The sequence below is a fragment of the Alosa sapidissima genome, chromosome 1 (assembly GCF_018492685.1).
Source record: "Alosa sapidissima isolate fAloSap1 chromosome 1, fAloSap1.pri, whole genome shotgun sequence".
NCBI classification, from domain to species: Eukaryota; Metazoa; Chordata; class Actinopteri; order Clupeiformes; family Clupeidae; genus Alosa; species Alosa sapidissima.
Window position 1 is genome coordinate 32,861,325 of NC_055957.1, and position 17,611 is coordinate 32,878,935.

General features: G+C 41.6%; 1 protein-coding gene and 1 long non-coding RNA gene across 4 annotated transcripts; one reads left to right on the top strand and one right to left on the bottom strand.

Annotated features, from left to right (window-relative positions):
- Positions 1-2,431: 2,431 nt before the first annotated feature.
- palm1b (paralemmin 1b) lies at positions 2,432-15,537 on the top strand. 3 transcript variants are annotated; one of them, XM_042078933.1, is made up of 7 exons: positions 2,432-2,869; positions 8,154-8,199; positions 9,125-9,205; positions 12,185-12,312; positions 12,499-12,559; positions 12,725-12,746; positions 13,830-15,537. In XM_042078933.1, exons 2-7 carry the CDS (start codon positions 8,155-8,157, stop codon positions 14,255-14,257), a joined length of 765 nt encoding a protein of 254 aa, XP_041934867.1. In that variant the 5' UTR covers positions 2,432-2,869; position 8,154; the 3' UTR covers positions 14,258-15,537. The 3 variants fall into 3 exon arrangements, with proteins under 3 accessions (XP_041934867.1, XP_041934791.1, XP_041934920.1); XM_042078857.1 differs by lacking the exon at positions 2,432-2,869 and having other exon boundaries at positions 7,786-8,199; XM_042078986.1 differs by lacking the exon at positions 2,432-2,869 and having other exon boundaries at positions 7,791-8,199; positions 13,848-15,537.
- LOC121697640 lies at positions 6,921-17,578 on the bottom strand. The gene is made up of 3 exons (XR_006026510.1): positions 17,382-17,578; positions 8,141-8,211; positions 6,921-7,770 (listed from the first exon to the last, which is right to left on the bottom strand). It is a non-coding gene; the product is annotated as an uncharacterized LOC121697640 (long non-coding RNA).
- Between the last annotated feature and the right edge of the window lie 33 nt (positions 17,579-17,611).

Below are 17,611 nucleotides of genomic sequence, written 5' to 3' on the forward strand. Positions count from 1 at the left end.
GGCGCCGCTGGGGGGGGGGGGGGGGGGGGGGTTATAGGATGATTCTAAGGACTGATAGGGGGTCCCCAGAGAGCCCCCCCCCCCCCCAATAATAGTATATATTATCGGGGGGTCCAGAATTATTGTCATAGGGCCCAAATTCAAGCAGCGCCCCTGCAGGAAGGAACATGAACCTTTTTATCAGTTTACGATGCCCTGGATACTCTGATAAAGGTCTGACTGACCGAAACATCAGTTTATCAATAAACCGGCAGCACTGTGGACCAAGCACTTGTCTCTCTTTCTGTTACTTTAAAGTTGTCCTTTACGAAACAGCTGCACCTGCAGATCTAACCTATCAAGGTGTGCAGGCTCCTCTCTATCTACTGTGAGATGCTCTGGATACAGACTTAACACTTAGGTAGAGTATCTAGTGGAAAAATAAAAGATTAAGATGGACAAGAGAACACAGACAATGGACAGAAGACTGAAAAAAGTGTGACGGACAGACACATCTAAGGTGTTCGGATCACAAAGAGAAACATTTTTGAGATGCAGACCAAATTCTGGAGGAGTTTGACACGGAGGAGGCAAGGTGATGGTCTGGGGGTGCATTGGCGGTGACAGGTGGTGAGAAATGTACAGGATAAAAGGCATCTTGAAGAAGGAAGACATTCACCTCATTTTACAACACTATGCCAAACCCTGGATTGGAGCAAATTTCATTTTATAAGAGCACAATAACCAAAAGGACAGCTCCAAACTATGCAGGAGTAGAATGGAGCATACTTGTCTAAGGGATCCCACATTTTGAACAGCACTGTACTGTACACAACAACAATAAGCAGTTAAAATGTTGCGTGAATTTAACTTATTTTTTCTCATTAAAATGACAAAATATTATACTTGTATAACATGTTCAACAACAACAATTACCAATTTAGTCTCTGAAATGACGCAATGAAATCATCATCTGCTGGTAAATATATTTTAGTGTTTGCACAGCCTTCTGCATAATACACAGAGGCCCAAATAATCTGGGACCATGATGATGACCAGCTCTCAATGTGACCACTACTACGACCTGTGTAGTCACTAACACTAACCAAACAAAGAAATATCAGAGGAATTGCATTGATGTTTGCTTTCCTCTGTATTATTTCCCATTATTATTATATTATTATATTATATATTATTTCCCTCACCGATCAAACGTGTATATATTATTTTTTTTAATTACATTATAATTATCATACAGCTGCATACATTATAACAAGTTTGCTCCATCCATGCACACAAAGGGTTCTAAAATTGCTGACAACTCAGTCTGGAGATGGCTTCAGTTCATTCGGAAAACTCATTGCAGTCTAATGCATGGATTTGGATGTAGCCTAGGCCGGCTGTCATTGACTGGTAGGTAGGTAGGCTATGTTTGTAAACTGACAGGCAACCTAGAGAGCCTATATGATTCACAGATGGGTTGATGGAATAGTGTTTGCAAGGAGATATTTATTGCGCCTTGCGTAATGTCTGTGTATGCGTATACTATTTTAAATAGGCTATATTTTGTCACGCTTGGACAACCCACACTATTTATTTCAGCTCCTCGTCAATTCTATATATATTATATTATATATTATTTCCCTCACCGATCAAACGTGTATATATTATTTTTTTTAATTACATTATAATTATCATACAGCTGCATACATTATAACAAGTTTGCTCCATCCATGCACACAAAGGGTTCTAAAATTGCTGACAACTCAGTCTGGAGATGGCTTCAGTTCATTCGGAAAACTCATTGCAGTCTAATGCATGGATTTGGATGTAGCCTAGGCCGGCTGTCATTGACTGGTAGGTAGGTAGGCTATACGCCATAACCGCTAGAGGGTGCGTTGGAATGTTGTGATTTGTTATGCAGCTCGTTTCATTTTGGTTTCACGGGTTGGCTTTTGCCAATATATTTGAAATTAGCGTGAAAATGTAGGTATGAAGATAGAGGAATTGATTTCAAATTCATGTGAAAAAGAAGAGGGAGAGTCCAGGTTCATTTACCTCTGACTGCGGTTAAATTACACGTGCTCATGCCATGCCCTTGATGGGCCTGCACAGGACATCCATACCAAAAGGTTAAACTAACATCTAATAATCAGCTATTCATCTAGCCTATGATAGTCCGACTATGCCGAAATCGACACTGGTTGCCAACATTCCGTGAAAAAGAAGGGTGAATATCCTATTATTGTCTGCACATCACTCCTAATAGCCTAAACAGCACTAGTCATTATTTTATTCATTCATTCTGATGAACATAGTTGTGGAAAATACGACATGCCCTTATATTTAATCATGACGAGGAATGCATCTACACTGTACAGGGTGACCCAATTGCTGATCTGTTTCACTGTCCTCTCCTCCACCATTATGAAAGGTTTCGCGCATATCCAGGGGGAGGCGTGCCAGGCCGTTTCTAGTGTTCCAAGAGAGTGTATGCCAGACATTGCGCTGCTGGCAATCGCGGAGTCGAGCGGGAAACAAAGGGCAGTGTGGAGTCATCAGAATACCGAAGGGGCTCTAGGTTCGGCATCGGCTACAACTCAGATGCATTGAGCCATGTGAGGGAGGCAACGTTTCACTGGTGTAATAGCAAGGACAGTGTACAGTGTACTCCATTGACGGGTTGAGCGCTGCTCCCCCCAAAACAGCCGTCTCAGTGGCCACACCAAATGGGAGGTGGCAAAGAGGTATACAGAATATAAACTGTTTTGGAAATTGATTAAAATAATTAGGGTAAATATATTAGAGAACCAGTGACATCGGCTACATCATCTCTACACGGCGATCGTTTACTACGCTGAGTGACTTTTTGACAAACATAGGCTACTGAGTAAGTATCCTTCTTAAATTGATCACTGTTATTAAACACCTTTTCTGGTCATCGACTTAACATGGGTCTGTATGTTGCCACATTGGTCAAATAATGTAGCCTACTGATGCATCCCTCAGCTTAATGGTCGAATGCAAGGTTTTAAGGCAAGTGTTGTTTTGAGTCCGTCTTCACATCTTGGCTAGGAGGGATGCTGCGTGCGCTTCTGAATGTTTTCATTATTACGTCTGTCTGAATGGGAGAATTTACCTCATGTGTTTTGCTATTACGCAGAATCTCACTGCCTTTCAGTGCTAATTGAATCCAAGAACATGACGCGTTTGAGAATATATGTTTGTAAACTGACAGGCAACCTAGAGAGCCTATATGATTCACAGATGGGTTGATGGAATAGTGTTTGCAAGGAGATATTTATTGCGCCTTGCGTAATGTCTGTGTATGCGTATACTATTTTAAATAGGCTATATTTTGTCACGCTTGGACAACCCACACTATTTATTTCAGCTCCTCGTCAATTCGACATTCGTGTTGCATATGGTTGGGGCATGGCTGTCGGGCGATGGGTGTGCGTCGGTGAGAACATGTCTGTGTCGATGATGTGCCAACGATGCTCCAACATGGCCGAGACTCACGGGGGTGGCTCCGTTGAGATATACATTGTTTTGTTGTCATTTTTAGGGGTTCGTGTAGTTGATGCTTGATTGCACCAATAATCCTGGAACGCAACCACCGAAATAGCGTGGGTCCCATTCGGTCGGATATCGAAGCTATTCGTTGGCCACTGAAGTGCATTAGGACGGAGGGAACGCGTCGCGAGGCATGGACCACAGTATAGTGCAGTGTCAGGGTCACTATAGGAAATCCAAGTGAAGCAACGCATCAGTGGACATTGAAAGACTAGGTCAGTGGGGCTCACAAAATCCAGGCCAAAGCAATATTGACAAGCATATAGTGCATATTGTGGTGTTTTGTGCTATTTCTTTGTCCTTTCATGGGGCTGGGGGTTTTGGGTCACATTTATATTTCATGCCCTGGCATAGACTTCATATTGAATAGCTTTTCATTTCCATGTTTAATTGATACTGTTCTTTTGTATAATGTATTTTCTTATTGACACACCCTCATCCAATACCTCCAATACCCCCTTTGCTCTTCTTAATGACATTCCCAATGATGTATAGAAGTTAAGGCACACCAACAAGCTTCAGTGTGGCACATAGTGTTCATCTCACAGGGTTACCAGGTGTCTTATGGGATTGTGGTTGATTTTTCTCCACTGGTTCTTTTTTGGGCACCCTGATTAACAGTCTGTCAGTTGTCCAGCACCGGTCATCACTTAAGATGAAGACTAAGTTCTTTCAGTGGGAATTTTTTGGTATGCGTCTTTGTTTTAGGTTTCATTTACAAACTCTTGTAAACCAGGACCTGGTAAATAAGATTAGAAGAAACTGTCAAACCTGACAGAAAACAGGATGCGTGTGTCAACTGACCAGTGATAATTGAATACCAGGTTGGTTAGTAATGGCAGTAATGTCTTTATACGTGAAACTTGCATAGATCATTCGGATGTTCAGGAGTCCTCTGTCTTCATGGTGCTGCTCTTCTCCCATTGTATCTGACACCATGGACATCTAGTGGCTCTGGCCTCTGGCGGGGGTGGCCGTTAATCTCTACAGAGTGTTAAAGCTGGAAACCATTTGACTCCCTCCATTGATGTCCTAAGCCCCTCCACCCATATCTCATCCAGCCTCTATCTGTTCTGTGCAGCTGACTGAAGCTTGGACAACTGACAGACAAGGAGTATTTTCCAGAAGCCCAACTCTTACACTGCTCCTGCACAATGTGTTTTGTTTTTTCCATGGAGCGTTCCAAACGAATGATATGATGTGCATATCTTTGATTGTGATTGTGTGTGTGTATGTGTGTGTGTGTGTGTGTGTGTGTGTGTGTGTGTGTGTGTGTGTGTGTTGTGAGTGAGGATGGTGGGGGTGTATCCAAACAGATACAGCTTTTGCTATTGTACCAGTTACATAACTTGTGAATCTCAACAGTGTGTAAAAACAGGGCTAAAACCAACTGGTTGAAAGACAGGGCTAAGACTTATCTTTGGAGTGATTGCAGCTGTTTGCATACTGGGGTCTGCATCTCCTTCAACCCCCACCCCAGATACAGCACAGTCCCCCTCAGTACCATACAACACCCAACACCACAGAGCCGCCCAAAACATCCATCATATGCACTCTCCTCTCAAGCCTTTCTGCCATATTTTTCACTAAAGCAGTTCCCTTGAGCACTTCTCTATAGCTCTTATTGCAGTGTGATTTATGGAAGGCTATAAGGCATCCTCCATTCAAGGCATGGAGAATATGAGGATTACAGAGGTGCCGATCTATAGTGCCCACATGCTATTCCTGTCAGAAGAGAGCTGATGTCATCTGGATGCTCTTAGAGAGTTGTTTTTGTTTGCCCAACCAGTGATAGTGTTACTAATGAGTCATACATCAAGATCAGGGAGGGCGGGTCTGAAGCAGAGGAGTGTAACTATACTCATGAATTGAGGGAATGGATATAAGGTTTGTTCTATGCACACAAAGGCTTATTTCTCTCAAATGTTATACACACATTTATTCCAATCCATTGTAGTGGGCACTTGGCACTCCATGGCCAAGGTAATTATCCACCTGACGGGCGTGGAAGATCAAAACATGCTGATTAAAAAGCATGATTATTGAACAGATGTGCCTTGGACTGGCCACAATGAAAGGTCACTAAGGCTATGATGTGCAGTTTTGTCACACAACGCAAAGCCACTGATGTCATAACTTTTGGGAGTGTGCAACTGGCGATCTGACAGCAAGAATATCCACCAGAGCTGTTGCCTGTGAAATTAATGTAAAGGTGAAGTGCTCAGACTAATGTGGATTTTACTAAATTGGGGGGGGGGGGGGGGGGGGGGGACTAACATGTTGCATTTGTTTTGTTCCGTGTAAAATATTTTATTATATCCACAAAATCTATATTTGCCACATTGTAGGGGTGGTTGTTTATTCACTCCACTTTCAACATCACAATCAGAAAAGATGTTAATTTCCTTTTCTGTGTTTGTTTTCATTTTGACCGCTGCCTGTGGCGACTGTTATATCATAAGATAGAAAAGCATGTTGGGAAATTCACATGATCCATTTTAATTCCCTGAGGTTAATTTGTATAAAATGGTTATTTGTGAGTGTTTGGAGTGTTTTGTGCTTCTTCCGTAAGTAAGCCTTGAGGTTAAGTAAATACTCCTTTCCTTCCACAAGGAAGCTGCTCTTTGTCTTTTCTGGCATTTGCAGCATCTTGAAGGGGTTGTCATTGTCCTTAACAAGTTGAGCCCTGACTTGGAGAGACTGTTAGGGTTAGTTTGGTCGAAAAAGGGTAACTGCAAGACTATTAGATTATGTTGGTCTGTTGTGTCTCTACACAGAGAACATTATTGATTTGATTCTGTAAGGGGCACACAAGGAAATGTTGGGTGAATACCTTTCTTTTCAGGTCTGAATCTTACATATTTAGTCATCTATTTAATTTTGGGAACATTAACTTGGAATCAGTTTAAAAACAGTGTTTTTAAAAACTCTGTATGTTCTAATCTAGTGTTTTTCTTATGTTTGTTTAGGATAATCCCAGATTAGTCTGATTAGACTTCTCAATTTAGGGGTCAGATTAAGTAGTTCCTGTGAAAATGAGGATGACAGTATAATCTCTTTGGATGAGGGCCAATTCTGTCTCATGAGAAAAATTAACAACATGTCAATTACAATCAGATGTTCAATCCATTTAACCTTGTAGCTTGTTGGCCTTCACTAATGTGCCACAGATCACTTTACTGAAGGTCAGTGGGTGGTCTAGCCAGTGCCTCAGTCACTGTCATGTTGACAATACTCCATTAGCGTACATATATAACCAGTTTCTTTAGTTGCATGTCTGGCAACTAAACCACACTGTCTTTACCTAAGAAGATTGTCCTCACTGCACCCACTCTTACAGACCTTGTAGATATGAGTGTGCATGATAGTTCCGGTATTCCTGGCATGTAACCCAGGAAGATTGCTCTGATTTTGGCCTAGCACGATCAGTTCTTTTGTGAGTGGTTCCCTGGGTGTAAAATGTGTTAACAAAGAGTGGAGATGGGAGGGAGAGGCGCTCCATAAACATTTGGCACTTTGTTCTTTGGGCATGAACTTGCAACTCCTCCACCTTGGGTGGGCTGATGAAGCTGCTGATCAGCTGGCTAACTTTTCCTCTGAGCCATTTCTCAAGGAAAAGAGGCCTTCTCTGTCGAACGAGCCAAACCCACATCTATAAAACCAAAGGCTACAAAAGACATCATTGTACCATCCTTGACTTGGCCTTTGCTGTGTACATCTACCCATTTTCTGGTTGACCTTGTTTTCGTCTCCACACTGGTATCCTGGGCCAAGGCTTTTTTCTGTATCTTATCAGTACATCTAGTAGGATTTGGTATCACTGTACATTAGCTCAACTGAATTCATGTGTGACTATGCTGAGCTACTATCTACATTGTCTTTCTCTTCTGTATTGCAGGACTTTCTGTGGGGAATTTAAATCACCTTAATAATCAGTATTTTCCCGGGACAAGCTTTTACTGGCTGCTGTTGACTTTAGTAGCCTATCTTTTCACATCTTTACGGTGCTGTAGCCTACTGCAATTAACATGTACTTCCAAGTTATAAATGCACATTCCAAATCCTTACAGAAAAACGTTCAACCCATGTAATTTCTCTGCACATGATTGGAGGTTATTTTCATCTATTTGTTATTCTATGTCAGATTTTTCCTGTTTGAGTTTCCTGGGATTCTCCTGTGATGTGGGCCTTGCCCATGGGTCAGCGTCAGGATTTCTGGAATCAATTTGGGAAGGAATGCAAAATGTTAACAGTCATGAAATTTACATGCCTCTCATAGCTCTTTTGTTGGCTCACACACTGATGTAGGCTGAACAACTTTGTTAAAGAGAAAGAATATCTGTTTGAGGCATTTCAGTTAAGTGCATTATTTAGTTTCTCTGACACAAAGTGTGTTTTTATTTGTTTGAAATACATTTGCATTGGATACAAAGATGTGTTGATGTTTTGACGCAGTACACAATGTTAAAGATTTCAAGGTGTACGAAGGATCTGCAAGGATAGTTTAGAGCCAATCAAATGTGAAAGGAAGTTGCATGCTGCTGTTTTATTGTATTTGAACACAGTGATGAAAGTCATTCCCTACCCTTTATGTCCAGGATGTCGGAGGATTTAACACAGCAGGAGAGACTCCAGGCCATAGCTGTGAGTTCCAATCTGCACGTAAACAACCATGTTTTGAGTTATGTTTATGAATAAGTTATAACAATGTAATATGTTATCATGCAGGTAAATAATCAGCGTTTGTGTTTAAAAGAGCAACACATTCCATTACAGAACATAACTGATATTGGAAACTAGGAGTAGGTCTCCACAACAGCACTTGCATTCCCTTGTGCTCTAGTGGTTGTGTATGAAACTATCCACTAAGTGACAACAGGGATGGAGAATGAACATTAATAAGAAGAGACTGTTCCAAGAACACTCTCTCTGTTTCCCATCTCTGATACTATAGACGGATACCTTACCTCTGAATCCCACTACACTATTGGCTCCTATGCATAATATATGGAGGAGAGCAATGTATCAGACAAGTCTTATGAGCAACTGTTTGTCATTGGTTCGTAAAAGTGAGGGTGAGCACATTCATATTCTATTTCTCTTATTAACTCCTACAATATGAATTAATATGATACCATTTTATTTGCATATATTTCAATTAAAAAAACTGTATCTGAACCAGTAGCATGCTTAACCTATTTTCTTAGCAATAATCATAATACATCATCTTTGGCAACATGTTTAAATATCTCAAAGGACAGAGATTATAAACAAGTCCTCTCTTGAAGTATAATCTTCTGAAGCAGATGCAAAGGCAGACATTGGGTTTTAAAAAAAGACAGACATGCAAACCAATAATACGATATTCACAGCCGATGACAGAACTGGACATCTGTATAGCGGAGATGTTTTATATAAATAGAAGTTGCTGATACTCCATAACAACACTAGTCAAAATGCTCAAATATAACAATGTCAAATACTTCAGCCCTGGAAACAGAAGAGGTGTAAGAGCTCATCATCAGTGGTACATGTCGTACAAAACCTTGTTACATTCTATCCCTCTCAGGAGAAGAGGAAGAGGCAGACGGAGATCGAGAACAAGAGGAGGCAGCTGGAGGATGACCGCAGACAGCTCCAGCACCTCAAGGTATACATCACATCACAGCACAGCGCAGCACAGCACAGCACAGCACAGCACAGCACAGCAGGCAAGGCAGCATGCAGTCCCTTTGCAGCACACAGAAATGACTCCGAGAGCCGGCTCTCCTCGAAGGGCTCTTGGGACACCATCTCCGTAATGGCCTTGTAGTTTATAGCGTGGCCTATATCTGAGTTGGTGTTCGGCGGTAATTGGGATTTGGACAGGAGGGCATTAGTGGAGGGTACGCTGATGTGAACTCTGCTGGGGAGATGAATGTGCAGGCCAGGGCTGGCATGCGCACACACACACAGCACACCCACGATTTTGGAGCCTGGAGAAGCTCTTTTGGGCGCGCCCGCGTAATAATGATCTCGCTTCAGCCCTCTGAGGACTGATTGATCTATTTTCAGCTCCAGCGTCGAGGTCTGTTACACACGTAACGTGATTTTGTGTGTTGTGTTTCGGTCGGCTGGGGCCCCACTGGACGTGGGTGGGGGCAGGCTGTCGTGCAGGCAGCAGCAGCAGTTTCCTGTTTTCCGGGGAGGAGTCGCTCATGTCCCCAAGCCAAGGCTGCACTGCATTGTTGTGCTGGACGCCACTCGCTCGGTCCGCTCGCTCTCAGCTTTGGAAGCACATCTGGAGAGATGGCAGAGAGAGACTCGTGTGAATGCGCTCACGTTTTCCGTAGTTAAAAATCATCACTGAGCAACAGTCATCGTCAGCATGCCCCAGATCCCTTTAAGAGCGTCTAAACAGAGTTGTTTTTATTCAGTACGTTTTTCTGACTGCATCTGAGTGCAACAGTGTTTCCTAAATCTATTCACACTCTCCATTATCTATTCAAGTTATAGTCATATCTGCATCTCATCATTCTCGACAAATGATAGGATGCAGCAAACTATAGGGTGAAGTAAAATCAATGCAAATTCAATGAAGGGTTTATAAGGAGGCAACTAAGCAGGTGGGAGTATACAAACTAGCTTCCTTTGCAGTGAGAGCTACTATTTAGCATTCATAAAAGTGTGTGTTGTTCATGGTGCTTCAGAGGTCATATCCTTGCGTGGTAATGAGCTTGTATTTTGTCATTTATTGCTTTAAGGCAGACGAATACAACATTGTTCATGAGGTAATGACAGCAGCTTGGAAACTTTTAAAATGTCCTGTAAGAGTTACAGTATATTCCTATAGTAACCAGCTCCAGATGAATATGGCTTTTTTGTCTTTTTTACATCCAAATATACTGATGTGTAGAGCTTGCATTATTTTGCTTTCAAAGCACCAACTGATCGGCTCTGCAACTAGCCTACTTCAGGTTCCTTTGTCTGCTATTTTCTGCTACAATTGTGTGCGGGGATGTTGGATGATGTCAGCATGTCTGTCGCTTTGCCAGTGTTCCTCATGTCCTGGTTGGGGTGGGGAGCCTGGCTGCTCTTTGGCTAATGTCAAAGACACCACGGCACTCTGGGTAATGTAGTACTGAGAGACAGCTGTCTGGAATATTAGAATATATACCCTATATAGCACTTTCCCTAAGTGCTGATCACAGTATACCATTAACATTACATTAGACAGATCCATATATACAATTATAGAGGGGAAGAGGGTGTTTTTTTGCTGTGTATGTAGACAACATCATCAATCATTAATGTCTCTCTAATGCACATAATGGGGACAGAGGGCGAGAGAGGCAGAACACAAAAGCAATCGACCTGTTAAAATACTCCAGCAGCCCCTGTGCCTCCTCAGTGTGTTCATTTCCCTTGACTTCCAGGGATTACAATCTCATTGTGTCCTGGTGGAGGGCTCTTACGCCAGCGGCCCAGCCACTAGCCATTTAACCTCTGCCAGTAATGTTACATGGGGCAGCCCAGGGGCCTTCTCTCCCTACAGGCTTTTGTCAAGCTCTGTGTTTTGTTCTAATAAGGTAAACTAGATGCAGTTGTAATTCGGTGATTCTAGGGATTCTCTCAACACTGGAAAAAAAACGAAAGCACACACTCTAACTTTCCCCTCTCTAAACATAGTGTTGTCTTCACACATCCAGGGATTTGATACAGCAATAGCATATCTTTTTGGCTTCTGATTAGGGAGCGTGTGTGTGTGTGTGGGGGGGGGGGGGGGGGGGGTGCGTGCTTGTGTGTTCATGACTGTGTGAGTGCACGCATGTGAAGAGGAAGGGGAACTCTGGCTGACTGCCTGGGTTAAGCTTGTGTCTATCATTATGTCGCACTCACTTGCACTAAGTTTGGCATGCATTAGCAGATCTGTTGAGGGCGGGGGAGAGATAGAGAGAGGGGAGAGGAAGGGAGGAAGGGAGAGAGAGAGAGAGACAGAGAGAGAGAGAGCAGAGTGAAAAGTTAATAGACAGTTAATGTTTTGTCAGGGGGGATAGTCAGAGCTTAAAGGCTGCACAGTGGCACTAGGAGCAAATACATCAAATGGACTACAGCTCATCTTAGTCCAAAGCCCCCGGAAAGCTTATTATCAGTCTTAAATATGCCCATTTTAAAATCAGTATTCGTGATAGCAAATGGGCCACAGTCAAATAATTCAGCCAACTTTCCAAGAATTTAAGTCTCATGCTCACTGTTTCAACAGATGACCTGAGGATATATCGGAGTTGCACTTTAACTAAGGTCTTACAAATCTAAATAGAAATCACAGAGAACATTTATTCATTTTTTACTCAATTCCATTTATGTGAATGCTGAATTCTAAAGGTTCTGGAGTTTCACCCCAGACATAGCCATCACACTAGAATTGTATTGCTGTTGTTCATTTCTAAATGAAGTGTGTCATATGTAAGGGTGGGCCTAGTCCTAAATGGCTTAATATGCAACCCCCCTCCCAAAAAACGGTCACTGATCGGTCTCTTTTTTATTGTACTTTTATTTTACTGTTCTGTATGGTTTTGTTAAATACATCATAGAAGGGCTCACTACCCTTTCCAAATTGCAAACCTAGGCTCTGCCTTCCTTTTCACAGTCCAAAGGGCTGAGGGAGAGGTGGCTGCTGGACGGAGCGCCATCTGGTGGCGCAGAGGAAGATGAGACCCAGCAGCGCCTACGGGCTGATGAGATCAAGACCAAACTTTTGGAGCAGTCAGTTCTAAGGCAAGTGGAACCTTCACATGAACAACTCTGTGTTCTCTGATAGTAATACAATAAAAAATGATTCAGTTTGAACCCATTACAGCCCTACTGCTTCTGCGATGCATTGCATCTTTGGTTATCCTCTCTCTAGTGTAATGATGTTAAATGCACAGTCAGCATCCCATTTAAATCTAATTTTGGTCACAGACTGGAACAGGAACTGGAGGAGCTGGAAACGGGCGTTCCCATTAAGAAAACAGCTGGAGATGTGAGTAACGGAACCACAGCCACACAAACATGACAGATAGCTTGTCCATTTCTTTGCATCCCGATCGTTCAGAATGTGTGACACCTCATGATCAGTGATGTTTAATTGAGGTATTTAGCAGTGGGTATTTACAGACTCTATGTTTGTGTTTCTTCTCTTGTTTAGGCCACTGCAGGCTCTATGAAAGGTGAGATTAAACATAATCTTTCCCTTTTTCACCCCACCAATCAAACCCAATTGTTTACTCTTCAACTTGAGAAGACATTGAAAGATAAAAAATTCCCTAGAAGGCTTGCATGTGTATGCTTACTGTATCTTATGTTAACTTAATCAAAAGCAACAGAATTGCAATACACAAGGGACCATTTATGTCATTGAAACCATCAGGTCACGATTACTATGAAAAAGCTTTTAATACATCATTCTACATGGGCCCTGAGTTCGGCGGCGAGGTAGTGGGAAGCTATATATGTCAAAGCGGGGACTCTGAAATGGGCAACCTCTCCAGTGAAGTGAAATTGAATAAACCAATCACATGCAACCAGTGTTAAATTCTGATCTATCTATTTGTTATTAATTACCTACGGCCTGACTCTGCCTTCTTTGTGCGTCTGACTTGCCTCTGTCCTCTGCACTTGCACTGTCAGCAAAATACGCTATCAAACTCGCACCCTATATTTTATCAGGGGACCTTGTCCTGGCATAATTGCATCGCTGATCCTACCTGTTCTTTCTAATGGCTGAATCTTTTGCTGTTCTGTGACTATACGGTGAAGGGGCTAGGGATATTTGAGATTCTAGATGCAGAGGAGCAGGTGACTCCTTGTTGGCCCAGGTAAAAATAGACATTAGATAGTTGGGCTCCCACACTGAAAGCCTCTCATCTATTTTTGTGGAGTGGTACCAGTGGGGGTGCAAGACGAAGCTTGTGCATTTAGATACAGATACTGCAGCATATGCTTTGCCAACTAAAAAAAAGTGTTACTGTACACTGCTCCACAGATACAACGTAAGCATGTTGGGTACACTGATGATGGAGAATTTCTGTAGTTTTCATTTCAACCTTGCCATGTCACTGGTAATGTCTTTTGGACTGTTAAACATTGGCACAATTTAACCAGTGTGTATCAGTGTCAGTGATTATGTGTAAACAAGTGTCGGTGCTGATTGACTGATGATTGACCAGTGACTGCTTCAGTGATCAATGCTTGTTCTTGATTGATTTTGATAGTTTTATTTTCTCCATCTTGCCTGGTATCACATTAAACAGCACCTTTGTGCCTCCTAGAAAATGGTGTTCAGCAGCCTAGTCCCAATGCCACAGGAGATCCAACTGCCAAAAAGCACATCATGGGCGTTGAGGCGAAGCTGCAGTGCACCAACCCTGACTCGGCCATTGAGAACGCCTCTGCCGATCATCCTGTCACCATGGTGTTCATGGGCTACAAGAATGTGGAGGACGAGGCCGAGACGGAGAAGGCCCTGGGGCTGGACGGGGGCACGGTGAAAGCCGAGTTTGTGGTCATCGAGGACGGCGAGAGCAAAGCAGCCAACGAGGGAGCCAAGGAGCAGGCGCCGCCCAACGGCAGCAGCGCCGAGAAGGAGAAGGGCCAAGAGGAGACCGCCGAGAAGGGAGACAAGACAGACGAGGCAAACGAGAAAGAGAAGAAGTCTTGCAAGTGCTGTACCATCATGTGAGCAGTCTCCCTCACCCATGAGGACGAGCAGACTCTTATGGAAACAAAGCAGAACAAACCACAATGCCACACACACAAAAAAAAAACTGAAGTATACGCTGTATACTTGTTATTGGTTTGGTGTCAATATGTATTTTCTTTTTTATTTTAAGTAATATTTTTCTATTTTTCTGTCGTGACATTTATATACATATATTTTAATTATATAATCTAATGAAAGTCAGTATTATTGCTTGAAGTCTGGAACAGCAGAATGTAGGAAAGAACTTCTACCTGACGTTGATCTTTCAAAAAAAAGACAACTGCCTTTTTTACATTCATTGTAATGAGACAATATAAACTCTCTTTGGTTATTTTTGGTTATTTAAACAAAGGAAGGACAAGATCATCTCTCTCTAAATGATTATTTATCTCTCTGTCTTGCATTCTTTATCACTACAATGAAATTATTGTTATTGTAATAATGTATCACACAATGTTGTTTGTTAATTTGTGTTTGTACTTGTTTTCTTACCCATCCCTAGCCACTGTGAGCTTTGGTGCAGTCTCTGTCCTATCACATATTCATTTGCAGTCACCATAGTGCAAAGTTGTGTTGAATAATGTATGACTGTTCATTTGGAGAAGGATCATGAGTATCAATATTCTGCATCTTTTACAGCCTATTTTTTTTACAGCATAAACTTTGTCTTTACAGCAGTAATGTCAAGGGAGTGTCAGATGAGCGGCAAACAGATTATGTAGCCTACCATTCAATCTCCCAAATTGCTGAAAGCCACACAAGGACAGCTATTCATCCATTGAACTGTTAATTTTGTGTGCAGTGGGTAGACACATGTTGTTGTTTGACGGTGGTATTGTTATTGACCTGACTGCCTTTAATTAATACTATTTGTGTCTCTTCTTTCTTGAAAAAAAATCTATATGGGAGACTGTAACATTTTTGTTAAGAATTATTACACAAAGCTGTAAAAAAAGAAAGTGCAGCAGGCTAAATTACAGGGATGTTTATTGGCATCAATGTTCCAATAACTTTTATCGTATTCTCTGTCCACACAAGATAATATCAGGGCTATAAAAATGTCTTTCACATTCCAGAACACACACAGCCAGGATGTTCCAAATGTACAGTTGTGCAGTCACAGTGATGCTACTGCTCTGATTTATGTTACTTTGTACTTGCGTGAAACACAATGTCTGTGGATTTCAAATATGTATGTCATAAGTAATATAGGTGCTTTATTGGTCTGACCAATGCCTGTTTTGGTCCATGTGTTAAATCAGGATAAATAATAAATATAATGTTTGTTTACAACAATGTTGTGAATGGGACATTAATGTATAATGATTCACACTAGTTTTCATTTGATTGTCTGCATTAAACTGACTCAACATGGTGAATACTTGACATTCTGCATACAACCAAGTAGGCCTATCATCCAAAGCCGCCGCACCACCATATTCTGCAATAGCTTCTTCCCCATGCAGTCAGACTTATAAATTCCCAATAACCTCCCCCTTTTCCCTACATCTATGTCCATTACCACCTACCCACCTGCTCAGGGGGTCGTTTCTAGAAAGCATCGTTTACTAACTTGCGTCGCAACCTTGGTAGTTCGCTCCATCGTTCTTGGATTTGGTGCTTTTAGAAAGGGTAGTTCGAACTCTCAATCGCAAACAAGGACGCAAAGTTTGGTCGTTTGAACTACTGCCCCTAGGCAGTCGCACTTGTGTCGTTCCTTGGTAGTTCCTGTTGGTGTCCGGAGCGCCTAACCAAAAATCACAACCGCCTAACCAAAATTTGCGAAGTGGATGTTTATCTCGTGACTCAATAATTGATCTATCCTGTAGCTTAAATTTGATTAATACACTGCTCCCCTACTTGGCTCATTCTTGCTATTTATGTTAATTAAAGTATTGCCTTGCTTTTAGTATTCTTCACAATCCCTAACAACAGCAGTGTTAAATGGTGTAGTGGCTAAAGCAGATGACTTATTATCCCAACGTTGTAGGTTCGATTTTCTTATGATGTGAGATTGTACTCTTGCTTCTCCTGCAGGTGAACTAGTGTGACACGTAGATTCAAATAGTTTTTGACTGATGTATTGTAGGCCTACCGTCTCTCGATATAGAGTAACTATATACATAAATATGTATGGTCAAAACCTATTACTTATATTAACAAGTTGTGTCTCTCGTAGGCTAGCTGGCGAGAGTCAGGTTAAGTCTTCATAGCCTTCAAGTTCAAATAGCTGTTGAAGAATTAGGCTACTGAACATCACCAAACCTACGTCTAACCTATTGTTAAGGCGTCAACACATAGCCTAATAATTTAAGCATAATCTATAGGAGAGACCATCTGAGTAAAGCGTGATCCAAGAAATATGTGCATATTTTAACATTAAAATAGAAAAAAACATGCAATGCATTTTTTTCTCACCTTAACATAAGTAATCACCTGAGAAAGTTTCATTGTGATGGCTATATATATATATTTTTTACCCTATTCACACTTTAATTATTATTATGCTAACTATGCAAATTGCCCAAGGTGCAACTTTTAGCAACGAAGTTGAAATCCATCCACTATGCCTAAGACATTTCTGCAATAAAACTTTAGGGTAGGCCTACTCAACATTTCTGGGTTCACTATTGGGCCTATGTGAGATGCAACTAGACTACTTTGGCCCAGACGAGGACTTGCAACGGGATGACGGGAAACGATTGCCCTCTGCAGGTTGTCGTTAAATACAAAACTAACCACAACTCATGCAGGGGAAATAAGACTGCTGCTTGATACAATATCAACAATTCTTAAACAGTAACTTTAGTTAACCTGATACACTAAGATAACGTTCCATGGTCAAAATGCTAAAAATGCTATAGCCTATGCAACATTACATATTAAGCAGAATGTGCCAATGTGCTTAAAAATAATCATTGCGCTGTTTAAGGTCTCACGTCTCTGGTTTGTTAGTATTTTACTGTGTTTTACATTGTGCATACGATGCCTCTTATCAAACGTCATTAAATTCCATCCTTTCTCACATGCTATTTGTTTGACATGTTTGATTATAGTGAACGTTAGACATTTCAGGACACATCTACAATTAAAATTATATTACCTCATTCTTGACAGCGTAGCTTTGCATACGAATTATTTGCCTTTTACGGCCTGGGGTGTCATATTTCCCAGACTCTCTAGACACGGAGACTCACTTAACTACACGAAACGTATCAAAAACTTTTCAATAACTTTTTGGCCGCCTTTTAAGATCGATTCGTCCATTGTCCAATCATGTTTCCCTCTTTTATTTACATTTCCGCCCATTCCGCGTTCTTACAAGTCGACCAA

Bases quoted from the DNA above. Each gene is read 5' to 3' on its own strand.
- palm1b (XM_042078857.1), top strand. From the start codon at position 8,146: ATGTCCAGGATGTCGGAGGATTTAACACAGCAGGAGAGACTCCAGGCC. The intron at 8,200-9,124 runs GTGAGTTCCAAT...TATCCCTCTCAG, and splicing joins AGAGACTCCAGGCCATAGCT to GAGAAGAGGAAGAGGCAGAC. The intron at 12,313-12,498 runs GCAAGTGGAACC...TTTTGGTCACAG, and splicing joins TTGGAGCAGTCAGTTCTAAG to ACTGGAACAGGAACTGGAGG.